General features: G+C 35.6%; 1 protein-coding gene and 1 long non-coding RNA gene across 2 annotated transcripts; one reads left to right on the top strand and one right to left on the bottom strand.

Annotated features, from left to right (window-relative positions):
- The first annotated feature begins 6,672 nt into the window (after positions 1-6,672).
- On the top strand, positions 6,673-8,343 carry LOC128557931 (uncharacterized). Its single transcript, XM_053546600.1, has one exon. It carries the CDS (start codon positions 6,673-6,675, stop codon positions 8,341-8,343), a length of 1,671 nt encoding a protein of 556 aa, XP_053402575.1.
- A 4,170-nt stretch (positions 8,344-12,513) lies between these two features.
- LOC128557958 (uncharacterized) lies at positions 12,514-13,594 on the bottom strand. Its single transcript, XR_008371517.1, has 2 exons — positions 13,395-13,594; positions 12,514-12,665 (listed from the first exon to the last, which is right to left on the bottom strand). It is a non-coding gene; the product is annotated as an uncharacterized LOC128557958 (long non-coding RNA).
- Between the last annotated feature and the right edge of the window lie 1,968 nt (positions 13,595-15,562).

The following is a 15,562-nucleotide window of genomic DNA, read 5'->3' as shown; positions in this document are numbered from 1 at the left end:
TACATGACAGTTTGATGCTAATATGAAAATTACATTTAACAGGTACGAATAAAGAGTGCTGCTATATATACATTTAATCTTCTATTTCATATGAAAGGCTTGTTACACTTAAAAGCTAATTTACGCACAGTGTATGGATTACTAGGTACGCAGGATAGAACTCATTCTACGCACTCCTACGTTTTTTCAGCGTTGTTAGCACAATTACACGTTAAACGGTGACGTGTCCACCTACAATACAGTATTTGGTGCCTTAAATGAAACGTGAACTAGTGCTTCCCCATTCTTCCATCTACGCTTTTACATAATAAAATCATATTACAATCGATCGAAATAATAAACAGCAGAACCATGTTTTAATTATCCAAACAATACTAGTCAGTTACACGCTGCGTGGATAATTCACTCGGACAAGACTCGTGAAATTCTTTCGCAGGTGTAGGCTTTATACTCTGCGTATTGTTTATATAATTTTTATGTTAAAATATGTTTATGCTAGATATTATTTCCAAAATAAACGTAGCTACCTATGGTTCGCCCTCAAAATTGGGAATGCAGTAGTAACATGGATTCTGTTAATTTAATGTTTGTTGTTGCAGCAGTAATAGAATAAAGAATGTTGTTACTGCTATTAAAACCTAAAACCAGCAAAACTGCAAGTACTACTTCAGTGCAAACTTCCGGTGATCCGTACGTTTATGCTACTTCAAACTGTATACATTGTATAGATGTTACATTCTTACTAAAAGCTTTGATATTTTACAGCTTTGTAATTACTGACATTTTATACATTCGCAATGTTTAACTGCTGTAATTTCTGTAACTGCTGGCAGTTCTAGCAGTTAACTGCTGTAACTGCTGGCAGTTCTATCAGTTAACTGCTACAACTGCCAGCAGTTCTAGCAGTTAACTGTTGTAACTGCTAGCAGTTCTGGCAGTTAACTGCTGTAACTGCTGCAACTGCTAACTGCCAACTTCCTGCTGGTCTTATATGCCGTATTTTTAGTTTTCTGACCGTGAACAGTTTAAGTTTCGTTACCTTTTCTCCTGTGAATTTTATACTTGACTTTTATATGTACAGAAAATAATGCTTGGAAAAATCAGTTTTGTTCTTTGGCTTTCCGAGATGGAACAAAGATTTCTTACAAAATACTTTTATTGTTTTTATATTATAGTTATTGTGTTATTGTGTGTATCAGACCTATGTTGGTCAAGGTAGTCCTCGCTATGAAACTGTTACAGAACACGTATTGCAATAGACGAAAGTTTCAAAATACTGCTGTGTTTCAAATGAGACGAGCTTGTCAGTTTTCATTACGCACACTACTTGGACAAGACAGTATGACACCAACTTCGTGAAAAGAAATTCAGAAAAGAGCTCGATATCTTGCCCTCGAGTGCAAAGCTTACACGTACATTGTGAAATTTGATCCGTTCCCGCATAAACATGACAATTTTTTGCATTCATGTTGATAAGCCTCGTAGTTCTACTTCGTCTGCCATACTTTCTGATCATTTAGTTAAATGTTGGTACAGTGAAAATCTATTTTAGTACATTTTCGTTGACTGTGAAAATGTTTGTCAAAGTGGCTTTTGATTTCTGATATTCCTTGATTATTGATCGTTATACACAGAATTGCTAGATCTGCTACTTTATGAAGCATTCAATCAACGCTGAAATTTAGCGTTTTGTTAAAGAATTAAATTTTTTAAACAGGTAAGATTATTGAAATACGTTGATATCCACGTAAAAAGTACTGTAATTTTAGTGACCTTAGTCGGGTTTAGATAGTATTTATCAGTAAACACACGTGTGTTGGATGTTAGATATGTTGACAATCTAGCTAGATTGCGCTAGTCCTGTGTAAAAAAATAATGTAAAGTAAGCTGAAATTATAACTGATTTTGCGACTTGTGTTATAAGGGAGGTATGGTTTTACCCCTACCAAACTTTGTTTGGGGCTATAATAGGAACCACTTTGTCCCGTCCGTCCCTGTCACGTCCCGTCCAAATTAGGAACCGATGCAAATGAAAAGATCAATTTTGATACATATTCTAAGTCAAAAAAGGGAAAAAATTGTCCAAAAAAAAAAAAAAAAATGAAAAGTTATGGAACTTGTTGTGTACACTAATATTATGACTTCAAACGTTCGTGTGAAATTTCAATTAAATGTATGAATAGGTTTCGGGAATATTGAAAGAATTTTCTCAATTTTGGCAAATTTTCCAAGTGAAAAGGGAGAATGTGTCTTACGATCCTACGAACACACATGCTGAAACTTATATGTGTGTTTGTAAGATCGCAAGACACATTCGAATACCAGGATTTATAACTCTGACTTTTTGTTCTTTTATCTCCCTTTTCTTTTTTTCTTTTTTTTTGACAATTTTTTCTCTTTTTTGACTTAGAATATGTATCAAAATTGATCTTTTCTTTGAACATTTCTTAAAATAATGCACCATTTTCCACCAGCGTTTCTACCGCTGGATGATACCGCTGAATCGAATGACACGGGTTGTTCAAAGGAGACTTTTGCATACTAATAATTAAATTTGATGCCAAATTATCAACTCTTGCCCCCATTGCCGACTTGCTCTCTAGGTTTCGAAGTTTGTATATGACCTACGTCATTGCTCATTATAAATGCAGATTTTCAGTTTAATATTTTTTATGCGCAGAAATGGGCTGTTTATGAATTTAAATCGAAACATGCATATGTGTGTTGTTGTTAAAGATACCCGGCCTGGCACTATACCAGGCCCGGGCCGAGGGGGGGGGGGGGGGGGGGGGGGGGGGGGGGGGGGCTGTCCCCCCCCCCCCCCCCCCCCCCCCACAAACACACAGTTAGCTTAGAAGTGACCTATACTCATCAAAGATGCACCCAACTATCTTGACAAAGGAATAGTATTTTCTCAAAATTTAGACCCAGAAACACACCAGAGGCCACCATTTCATACATGTATTTCAAAATTTTCCAGGGGGAGAGCCCCCTTACCCCCCTAAAATGAGGGGAGCACTCCCACCAGTAAATATCCCAGAGGCCACCATTTCATACCTGTATTAAAAATTTCCAAGTGAGGCCACCCCTAAAGTGGCCAGAGCCCCCATCCCGTTCCTGCCCGCTCTCATCGCTATACGCCTCGGCAGTGACATCTTCCTTCTAGACTGGTGCCCCCAGTCAAATGTTTCATGATCCGGGCCTGGATACTAATGCTAATCAGTAATCTGGTCCACAGGGGGTCGAACGTGTTTGGATCCGATGAAATTTTAAGCGAGAGCAAAAGGTTAGTTAAGACAAAATGGCGGATATAGGCGAAAGTGAAAGTAGGTAAGTACACATTTTACCTATTTTATCTCAAGTCTGCTAATTTAAAGAATAAAGTCGTCCGCACATCGTGTGACGACTACATTGGAGAGTATGTTACAAGTTATAACAACGCGCGATGAAGCGAGTTAAAAAAGTTATTGAATGCATAAGTTGTTATTTTGTAAACAACACGTGGACTCGCCATCTGAAATCATGAAATATTACCGTTAAATGACACATAGGGATTATGATTTAGTGAAGAAATGCTGCAAACAAGCTATATGACAAAATGAATTACAAAAATGTGACACTCACTTGTGCATTATATCCAGAAAACGCATTCACAAAGTGTAAGTACGTTTATTGGTTCCACATAACTGTACGCCTAAAATATGGTTTGTTGAGGCAAATAAAGTGTGAATAAGCTGTAGGAATAACAACCAAATAATTTACATTTCAACATATATCTGGTAATATCGTTTACCGTTTGAAATACTGACGCAGAATTAAAAAAAAAAACACTAAATTTTATATCTAGCTCAAGAAAAAGCTTAGTTTTATATATATATATATGATAGAAAAGACGTGGTGTCTGAACTCATTCGTCCTCCACCTCTGATCCATGCGGAGATGTTAACAGTTACGTGCAAAGAAAAGGAAGTACAGAATCCCGGAACACTGGTTAGGTTATCAGCCCGCCAAACTGTTGCATATATTTATATAATTATATACTAATCAGACTGCAATCATATCTATTCTGTATATTTTATGTCCACACACTCTGCGGGCTTTTCAAACAAAAATGTTTGGGTTTTTTTTGGTGGTGTGCATTTTGGAATTTTAATTTATATGATTACTTGCTTGCCTTAAAATTGATAATACAAATGGTAAAAGTTGTTGGCAGATTTAATGTTATCAATTCGTATGTAATTTTAAGGCCTTAATCGTTTTGTCATTTGTATTTGGTTTCAAATTTTTCCTAAAAGGACGGTTGGTTTTGGAAATATTATTATCTACCTTTAAAGGTATACTAGACTCAAATTACATATCTGAAAATATGGAAAATCACTACATAATGTTTATGTAGTTTATATGTATTAACGGTGTAATGATTTAGGTTTAAAATAGTAGACACTAAAATCTATATAGCAAAACAAAGGATAAGTGTGCACTCACATTAAAAAAGTGACAGTTTTTTTTTAACAATATACAATTTCTGCATTACGTTTGATTATATAGAGGATATTACACGAGTATCTTTTCATACTGAATTTTTTTTCCTGCCGAACAAAAAAATCTTTCTTCAGCTATTAAAAACAAGTCAATTTAACCAACGTTTCCTATACTTTAAACGACGTCGACGTGATGTATTGTAGATGAAGTGGCATGGACGTTTTGTTGGTTTAATTAAATGGAGAAGTTTTTGAAGGTGAAGATGATAAATCCTTTCGTTTCCGTTGACCTTTCAAGTATAGCGTGAGTCTAGACTTTTTCTTGTAACGTGGCATATTTGAACTGAAAAAAACCCCAAAAAACATACAAAATAGATTACAAATAAAGTAAAAGGCAACACCAAAACAGAATGGAATACATGTAACAAAGGAACATAATTGAAGCTGACATTCAACTTCCAATATATGTTTTGAAATCCCCTGAATCTCATCAAATATATATTCTCAATACGTAAAATAACCCCGGTAGTGCAAAATATATGTACACAATTAATCTAAATCCAACCATTTTGAGCGTACATTAAGTTTAACCAAGGTTTTTGCATTCGTACGCCACATCTTTTGGCGATGCGGCTGCTTAATGCATACATGACTAATAAAATATGGTCACACGCTTCCAGTTAAATATAACATGATGTAAAATATAAAAAGCAAAGATTACCTGGCCAAAATAGATCCAAATTGATGGATTTTTTGATAAACAATTCGATGGCGAGAAAGCGAATGTTGTCAGTTTACACTCAATAACTTTTTATATACGACATACATGTAGTTCTTCCTTGTAGAAACGGCATTACACAGCTTAAACATTTGTCCACTCGATGCATAGTTTAAATAACCGCAATAATGTTGAAATAACATAATTTAAAAAAAAATACTGACCTTGTATCTTGTTTACGTACTGATGTCAGCCGTTTTGTCTTAACTAACCTTTAGCTCTCGCTTAAAATTTCAACGGACCCAAACACGTTCGACCCCTGGTCAAGTTACACAGTTTTCGAGGGAAACGTTTTCAAATTAGCAAATAATCAAGGCCTTCGAGTTGTTTATCGTCTGATTTACCACGGTTCAGAGTTCCGATGCTTAGGAATTGAACCACGAGGGCGTTAGCCCGAGTGGTTAAATACTGAAGCATCTGAACGATGAACCGTGGTAAATTAGACGATAAGTAACAAGAAGGCCTTGATTGTTTTCATTCTGACATGCTCATTGATATATTTTAATAGATATTATACTGGACTTCGTTTACGCGAGGAGTAATGTATCGAACGTCATGCGGCAATATGACGTAATAATTGACGTCATAATGCTCTCTTACCGGTCCGCACGTCAACCGTTGTTTATCGCAGAATATATAGAGCTTGGTTTTCTTCTTTGTTTAACTGGAAATCAAGTCGAGCCATGTTAGAATAATCTATAAACATTGGTCTCATATTGTAGTTTGGTAGTGTAAAATATATTACCATGCGTTTTTGATTTTCTTAGATCTTTTTATAGCATATTTCTGAATACATATATGTATATAGAAGAGAGTGACATGCACCCAGATGTATATTCGGTAATTACATGTTTATTAGGTCATCCCAGATTATGTTTTTGTTTTCGGTATCACCTTAAACTAAATCAATAAAGTTGTCTGTATTGATGGAGCGAGGTTATCAGTTTATAGATCGTTGAATACCTGATATTAAAAAAAAAAAGAAAATTTATGTTGTTCTATTTGTTTAGAAGTGTACGTTAATCCACAGGAGTCTGAAATTCTATCAATAAGACCATAGAAGTTTGTCTTTACAAAAAATACCCCCTATATATATAAAATAAACACCTGGTGTTTATTTTATATATATAGGGGGTATTTTATGTAAAGACAGACTTCTATGGTCTTATTGATAGAATTTCAGACTCCTGTGGTTAATCCACGGACGTTACCTTGTTTACATTCATTTTGTCGTCTGTGTTTAGTTAATTATGCTGAAAAGGTGATCGGTAGTAAATGTGAGATTTGCTGTCCTTTATGTAGGACAGACACGAAATGTGAAATCAAACAATTGATAATAATGCCGACAAGTGGGTGGAGAGCTTACCTGTTAACTTTATCCTAGTTTCGATTTTGACCAGCAAGAAAACAAAAATGACGGACAAGGAAATTAATTGTGAACCATGTTCTCGGGAAGAAATAAAAGTACCGGCAAGTCGTTATTGTTATGAGTGCTCCGAGAAAACATGCGAAGACTGTGCGAAACTACATAAGAAAATCAAAAGTCTGTCAAATCATAACTTTTATAACCTTGGCGACGGAGAATCAGATGTTGCTCAATTTGATTTCTTGAAGTCACTCACCAAGTGTCCGGAGCATCAGGCAGAGGAGGTTCGATACATCTGCAAGGACCATGACCAGTTATGTTGTAATGAGTGTGCGATAGTAAGACACCGGAAGTGTGACGATATCATTTCTGTAGCAGACGAACTATCCAAGTTAGAAATTTCAGACCAGGATATAGATTCTAGACTGGGTGAAATTTTGGATGGTTCCAAAAAGCTCACAGAATATGAAACAAAGCACCAGTCTACAGTAAAAGCTTCAAAGATTCAAATTAGAGAAAAGCTTACAGCGCTTAAAAAGAAAATTAATGGCGCCTTCTGTAAAATGGAGCAAACTATTTTACAGGATCCTGACGTTAGAAGCGCCAACATAATGAAGAAAAGTAAAACACAACTTGAAAACATTGAAATGTTGAAAACTGAGGTTAACCAGTCACGTGACAACCTTCGTACTGCCCGTAACAATGGAGAAAAGATTCATTTGTTCCTGATTGAGAGGAAATTGAAAACAGAACTTAAACGACAGGAAGACACGCTTCAAAATCTTCGAATTGACTCGAGCGTGAAAAGTCTTACTTTAGTAGATGACATTTCTCAACAAGACTTGATGAAAACCATTGCTTCCTGTTCTCATATCGAAGAGCTAACATCTAGTGCTGGAGTACTCTCAAGTACAGAAATGTGCGATGTCACTCTAACCGGAGAGCCAGTATTAATTAGCGAGATAAAATTGACATTTTCATCAGGTTATGCATGTGCATGCCTGTGGATTGACAATTTTGTTGTCGTTGGTTTGCAAGAGATGAATCAGCTTCAGCTGTTTGATATAGATAAAGAATCACTTAAATACAAGAAAACAGAAAACGTGTCCTCAGAACCATGGTCTTTGAAAAAAGTAGATGATTCAAGATTCGCTGTTTGTTACCCACGTAACAACACTATTGAGCTAATGAAGATCAGTGAAGGGATATTTGAAACGGTGAATACGTTCAAAACCGACAGTGGTATCTGGGATATATCGTTTAACAAATTACAACGCCAAATTATAGGTCTTTCCATGTCTGGGACTATTGATGTGTTCGAGCTTGATGGTACTAAAACTGGCTCTGTCCCATTAGCATCCGAAATGTGTAATGTTGTGAATAATGTGTACGGTCTTTGTTTTGATACAGACACTAACGTGCTGTACATATCTAGCTATGGTCTGAATAAAGTGGTGGCTGTGAACTTAGATGGTACATTAATTTTCGAATACAGTCATCAAAATTTACAGTGTCCTTGGCAACCAGACATCGATGCCAAAGGAAACATTTATATACCGAGTGATGGAGAGATACATCAGATTGATAGAAATGGGAACCTCCTACGTGAAATAAAGCTTCCTGGCCATGGACTTTGTGTTAGCTTTGATAACAGTAAGACCAAGTTCATAGTGTCTCATAACACTCCTGATGGTATCCAAATGTACAATTTGAAATAAGATATATCGAAACTGTTTAATATTCTTTTTAAGTCAAGTAATTTCAAATAGTTTATGTATCTTTATATATACAGCACGATAAAATAATATAGTATTAAAACTTTAAAAAACATGCATAAGAGACAGCATGATTTATACATTACTTTCATGCATTCATACATCATAAGACCTAATAGATAATATGATGACTGAGTCATGAACATAAAACTACAAAATTGTTATCAATAACTTTAATTATGGCCCCCTTCGACGAAGAGGGGATATGATATATTGTTTTGCTCATTGTCGGTTGGTTTGTCTGTCGGTCGTTTGGTCGGTCTGACCGTCTGCCGGTACACCATTTGATTTCCAGTCAATAACTGGGGATTGCTTGAACTCAGAATGGTCAAACTGTATAGGATGATCACATGTGGTCAGAGGATGACCTCTATTATTTTAGGGTCAGTAGGTCAAAGGACAAGGCCTTAGAGAGGGTATAGCGTAATAGGGTTTTTCTATAATTATAATATAGGTTTTCGGGACATAAATAGTTTAACTTCTTTAGTTTATTAGTTTTAAATTCTAGTTATAAAAATAGGTTTTCGGGATATAAAATAATTTAATTTCTTTCAATATTTTCAAGTAGAATTATTAGGTTAAAATTCTTAAAAGGACCGAGTGTACTTGTCAAACATGTCATTGAATCAAATGCCACAGGGTCTTATCTGTTTATTATTCGATTTATTTACGGAAAAGGACCTAAAATATACTAGACTACCTCGGAAGTTTACGAGATATTAAGGTAATATTGCACAGGCCTGTCTAGCATTTCTCCTCTTTATAAACGTATATATTGAGATTAAAATCAGTTAGAGTTAGGTTAGGGACGGAGAAATAGCTAGATATAGGCTAAGGTCATCTATTACAAAAAGTACTCTGTCAGTTTATTACACGGTTATATTGGTATTTTAATGAACTTTTGATCACTTGTGAAAATAAATTTATATTGAAACTTTAAAAGAATTGTTGTTGCGTTACACTACAATTCTGTTTTGGTGCCGTGACCAGGATTCGAAAACCTTGGAGATTGCCCGGCCACATCAACGAAGAAACACCACTATACGGCACGACGAAGAAAGGTTAGTGAATAGTACATTTATTTTGCTTGCTAGTCAAAATTTAACAAAATGGCAGATGCTGAAATTCAGCAAGTTTTTCAAGATTTGGCTACTGAATTAAAAAATGTTTCCACCGCAGTAGGGACTCAGGGTGTAGGTCAAGTTGTACCAAAATTTGATGGGAATTCTAAAGAATATAGGTCTTGGATAAAATCTATAGAAAAATATGCTCTTCTTACTGGGTTAAATGATGAACGAAAGAAAATGGTATGTTATCAAACAGCCGCAGGGCCTGTATCAGATTTTATATATAGGTTTTTAAATGACAATCGCGGATGTACTTGGGAAGCACTTAAAACTGCTATTTCAACTAGGTTCTCTGTAATTCATGATGCTCAGCATGCTTCCTATTTATTACGAAACGTTAAACAAAAGCCTGGCGAAAATGTCCATGCTTATGTAGAAAGATTAATGGCATTAGCAGAAGATGCTTTTGAAGGTCATAATCGGGATCAAGCAAATTTGGAAGTCATAGAAAGGCAACTTATTGGTCATTTCGTAGACGGATTATCCGAAAATTTCCTTAAAATGAAAGTTATGCGGGACAACCCGAACACTTTACAGGCTGCCATAAATTCGGCCACAAATGAGCAAAATTTAAGAACTCGATTTAATCTAAGGTTTGGAAATTCAAGTTGCAGTTCTCATAATTCAGATGGCCATGTTCCAATGGAAGTAGGACATGTTAGACCAAAGAAACAATGTCAGTTTTGTTGAAGATTAGGTCATAATATCGGGGAATGTAGCACAAGACAAAAACAAATTCATGCAGTAGCCTTAGAAAACAAAACAACAATTAATGCACAAAAATATCAACAAAACAGGCCACAAATAAATAATGATTGGAAACAGCAAATTGATTGTTGGAATTGTGGTAAATTAGGACATTTTAAAAACGAATGTAGGAGTGCACCAAGATACAGGACAAACAATTTTAGGCCTTTAAACTAGAACGTTCCTGTCATAAAGAAGCCAATGATAGAACAACGGGTTATCAACATTTTTTATAGCGCTAGCTGGAAATACAAATTCTTGTACAGTAAAAATAGGTAGAATAAAAATTATGACATTAGTTGATTCAGGAGCGGAAGTTTCGCTCATAAGTCGTACAACATATAATCAGTTAAATCAAAGGCCTATCTTATACAAAAATCATAGAATTTCTTTACAGTCTGTAAATGGAGATTCGCTAAATGTTGAAGGTTATGTTAATTTAAAATTCAAAATAGGGGGAACACGAATGGAACATAAGTTTTATGTAGTTTCAAATATGAACAGAAAAGCAATTTTAGGACGTGACTGGTTAACTCAAAATGGCGTACGGATATATTTTGACCTTGGATGCCTGAGGGTACGAAATACTTATGTTTCATTACAGGAAGATATTCACATTGCCTCAGTTGCTAGATTAAAGGAGGATGTCATAATTAAACCACAAACTACTCAGATATGTAATGGTTACTTACAAAGGAGAAATAAGCTTAAAAATTTTAAAACATACGAGTTGAGGAGTGTTGAAACAGGGTATTTAAGTACTGAACCTGGCCTTATGGTAGCAAATGCTGTTATAAAATTACAAAGGCATCGAACATTTCCTGTCATGATAGTTAATTCTACAAATAGGACAATTAGGTTAAGAAAAGGTTGTGCTGTTGCAAAGGTAGAACAAATTGACGAAAAGTGCATAGCTGCAGTAACTACTGCTCAAAAACTGTCAAAAGATAAAAATACAGAATATTCGCCCATTGATACCAACGAGATAATAGCACCAAAAGAGCACATTTCCTATGTGGAAAAATTAGTTAAAGACCATAGAGATGTTTTTGCAAATAATGATTCAGAACTGTCACAGACAGATACAGTTACCATGAAAATTCCCACTTATGAGCATGAACCAATAAAACAAAGGCCTTATAGAGTTCCATTAAATGATAGAAAGGTCATGAGCGATGCCATTGATGAAATGTTGCGTGCTAACATAATACGACCGTCTCATAGCCCTTATGCAAGTCCTGTTGTACTGGTTAAAAAGAAAAACGACAATAGTCGTCGTTTCTGTGTGGATTTTAGGCGTATCAATGAAAAGATTAAACAAACAGCCTATCCCCTCCCTCATATCGATGATATATTGGCCCTATTAGGCGAAGCTAAGTACTTTACCACCCTAGATTGTCGCTCCGGATTTTGGCAAATACCAATTGATGAAAAAGATAAAGAAAAAACTGCATTTACCACCTTCAGAGGTCTATTCGAATTTAACGTAATGTGCTTCGGATTAGTTAATGCCCCGGGGGTGTTCCAGGAACTAATGTCTAAAGTCTTAGAGGGTTTAGATTTTGCCGTCGCGTACTTGGACGACTGTCTCGTCTTTAGTAAAACATTAGAAGAACATAAACGCCACTTAGACATTATATTTCAAAGGTTAAGGGAGCATAAACTTAAACTTAAGTTGAAAAAATGTCAGTTCATGCAGCCAAAAACTGAATACTTAGGTTTTGTCATAAGTGAAGATGGTATCAGACCAAACACTGATAAAGTTAAAGCAATTAGGTCACTTCCGGTTCCAAAATGTGTTAGAGATGTGCGTAGAGCTTTAGGAATGAGTTCGTTTTACAGAAGGTACATTAATTCGTTCTCAGAGATAGCTGAGCCTCTCATAAAATTTAACAAGAAAAAAAGTACCCTTTATTTGGTCAGAAGAATGTCAAAAGAGCTTTGATACTATCAAAGAACGGTTAACTGCTATTCCCTTATTAGCCTACCCTGACATAAACAAACCTTATAATTTGTATACCGACGCTAGTGATCATCATATTGCCGCGTGCTTAACTCAGAGTTGTGACTCAAAAGAATCTGATGAAAATAAAGAAAGACCTATATTTTTCTTATCTCATAAGCTTAGTGAATCTCAAAGGAAATGGTCAGTAATAGAAAAGGAAAGCTTTTCTGTCTTCTACGCCTTACAAAAGATGGACATGTATTTAAGGGATGCAGAATTCACAATATTTACAGATCACCGCCCACTGGTCACTTTATTACATTCACAAATGAATAACAAGAAAATTCAATTATGGGCATTGTCTATAAGCGGTTACAACTGTAAAATCAAATATCTTCCAGGCAAAGACAACATCATCGCTGATTTCTTCTCTAGACCGCCAGAATCTGCAAGTATACAAACTGAGTCTGAGGCAGAGTTCGAACCCGAAATACACAATAATACATACAAACTTGCTAGCAAAAATATAGATACAAACAAAAGTATTAATGTCATTAATTCTAATGATATTGACCCAAAACAAGTGGCCAATAAGGAATATGAAAAGCAGGATTCTTTCGTAGAACCTGTTGCAGAATTCGCAGAATTAGATATGAAACTTGAGCAAGATAAAGACCCAGCAATTGTACAGATTAAAATGCAACTTAAGCATGGTGATCCGAAGAAGTCCGAATGCAAAAAGTTTTTAGAAGTTGGTCAAGTCTTGTACTACATTTCAAATCCAGATGAAGAGCCCTTGTTAAGACTGTACGTTCCAAGTCATTTGAAAGCATTAGTCATAAATGAATATCATAAAGATTCACATCCGGGAACTCAGAGAATGTTTGCAACTATCAAAACAAAGTATTTTTGGCCAAACATGTTTAAGGATCTATACGCATATGTATCTACTTGTGTTGAATGTCAAACAAGGAACCTGACAAAGGTCAAGGCCCCTCTGCGAGAAACAAATATTGCCCCATTTCCATGGTCAATTGTATCAATAGATGTATGTGGTCCTTATGAGAAAACACTTAGTGGAAATCGCTACATTGTTTGTTTCGTTGATATGTTCAGTGGCTTTCCTGAAGCTTTTGCAACCCCTGACAAAAGTACAAATACTATAATAGACTTACTTTTGAATGAAATTTATCCTAGGTATGGGTGTCCTCTTCAGATTATCCATGACCGAGGGTCGGAGTTTACAAGCTCAGCCTTTACAGAAACCCTGAAAGAATTAAATATAGACAATGTATCTTGTACTGCATATCATCCTGAAAGCAATGCTAAACAAGAAAGATTGCACAGAGTCCTACATGACATATTAGCTAAGAGAATTCAAGGCAATACTCGTGAATGGGATGCCCACTTAAATATGTCTTTAGCAGGCATAAGACACAATGTGTCCTCAAGCTCAAAATTTACGCCGTTCTATCTAGTCTATAACCGAGATCCTATCCTACCCATTGATAATCTGTTAAAGCCTAGGGCAAAATATCATGGCGAGGACTATCATAAGATTGTTCTTCAAGAACAGCATAAGTCATTCCTCCTAGCTTATAAACATTTAAAGAGGTCAAAGAGGAAACATAAGGCACAGATAGATAAGAAGGCTAAGGACATCAAGTTTGAGGTCAATGATGCAGTCTATTATAAGAATTATCAAAGAAAAAACAAACTTGAAGACCGTTGGAAATCACACTTCAGAATAATAGAACAAAAAGGTCCAGTAACATACCTGATTAAAAGCCAGCTTGATAATCGTGTCCTCCAGGTTCATGCCGATCAGATAAGGCATGCCAACATAGAAGAATGGCCAGAGCGAAAAGCTCCCCAAGGTTACCCAAAGAGAAGGGCGAACTTTGTAGTGCCACCAGATGATTCGTCAAGCAGTTACGATGAATCTGATGCTGAAATCACAAATAAAGCTGTTAAGGTACATGATCAGGCAAACAGAGTCAAACTTCAGAGAGAAGACTCTTCAGCCGAAGAGAACATTCCATTAGCACAATTAAGAAAGCATTTAAGAAGCCAGAGCAAAGACCAAGTTGAGTCTGAAAGTTATTCTGAGAATGAACAAGCAACACACTCTACTAAAGTTGTTCCTTCACCAAATAGTGTAGAAGATCAATCTGCACATCTAGATTACCTTAACGAGTTGTCCCATTCTGAATCGGCTGATTTCCAGTCTTCTCAGTCCATGGAGACAGACGACATGGGAACAGAACCCTTGTCAAATGAGTCAGAAATAGAAAATCAAAGTGATATGAAAATTGATATGATTAAGACAGTAGAGCCTGTTAACTTATGTAGCACGGCTCCTGTACCTGAACAAAGAACTAGTGAGAATACGAATGAAGTCGCCCCGACGACTGTTACTCAAGAACAAGAAAAGCAGAAATGCTTACAACTGATTTTAGAAAGCAACAATAATCTTATGCAAAGCTTAATGCAAAAGATATTTTAGCTATTTCTGAAACAAGCTTTATTAGCTACGACTCTTAGTATTGATACAAGATGAATACATTACCCCGATTCAGTTAGCGCTATATTATGACGTTGATTAACCCCATAAAGGCTTCAAATTTTGTGTAAAGATAATATTATCTGTCTTGTGTGTGTATATATATATTACTTTGATACGTTATGCCAGTGCCTTGTAAATTAATGCAAAGATTGTTTTGTTTTTTATTTTATTCTGTTTCGATCAGGATAGAAATGCTGTTTTAAAGACAGTCTATTTATAAAAGTGTATTTTGTCATATTTTCAGACACACAGCCATGAGGTGTGTTATTTTGCTTTGCCTAATTGGCATTATAAGTACTTTAGAAGTACACGAAAATGTTATTTTTGAAAAAATTAATGAAGTTACTACCACAAAATCACAATGGAAAATTGCATTAATTATGGATGTCTCTATCTTTCAAAAAGCTTTAGATAAATTAGAAACAGATATAAATTCTGCTGAAAATATTTCCACCCAGATAATTGACACTTATTCGTTGATTGGTAATTCGACCAAGAAAAGCAATCGCAAAGTTGATTCAGCTAGCTCTATATTTTTAGACTCCCTAGGAAACTTAAAGAATGAAATACAGTTCATCAAAGCTACGCATCAACAAATTTTAGAAAGTTACATAGGTTTCAAGCCCCTTCATACTCGTAAGGAAAGGTCATTACTTCCGCTATCAGGATTATTTCAATTTGTTTTCGGCACTGCTAGAGATTCCGATGTTTCAGCTTTGAAACACAACGGCACTGCTAGAGATTCCGATGTTTCAGCTTTGAAACACAATGTTAAAA

This window comes from Mercenaria mercenaria, chromosome 6, assembly GCF_021730395.1.
Source record: "Mercenaria mercenaria strain notata chromosome 6, MADL_Memer_1, whole genome shotgun sequence".
In the NCBI taxonomy this organism is placed as follows: domain Eukaryota; kingdom Metazoa; phylum Mollusca; class Bivalvia; order Venerida; family Veneridae; genus Mercenaria; species Mercenaria mercenaria.
This window is presented reverse-complemented; position numbering and strand designations above follow the sequence as displayed.

Coding starts and splice junctions, on each gene's coding strand:
- LOC128557931 (XM_053546600.1), top strand. CDS start 6,673: ATGACGGACAAGGAAATTAATTGTGAACCATGTTCTCGGGAAGAAATA.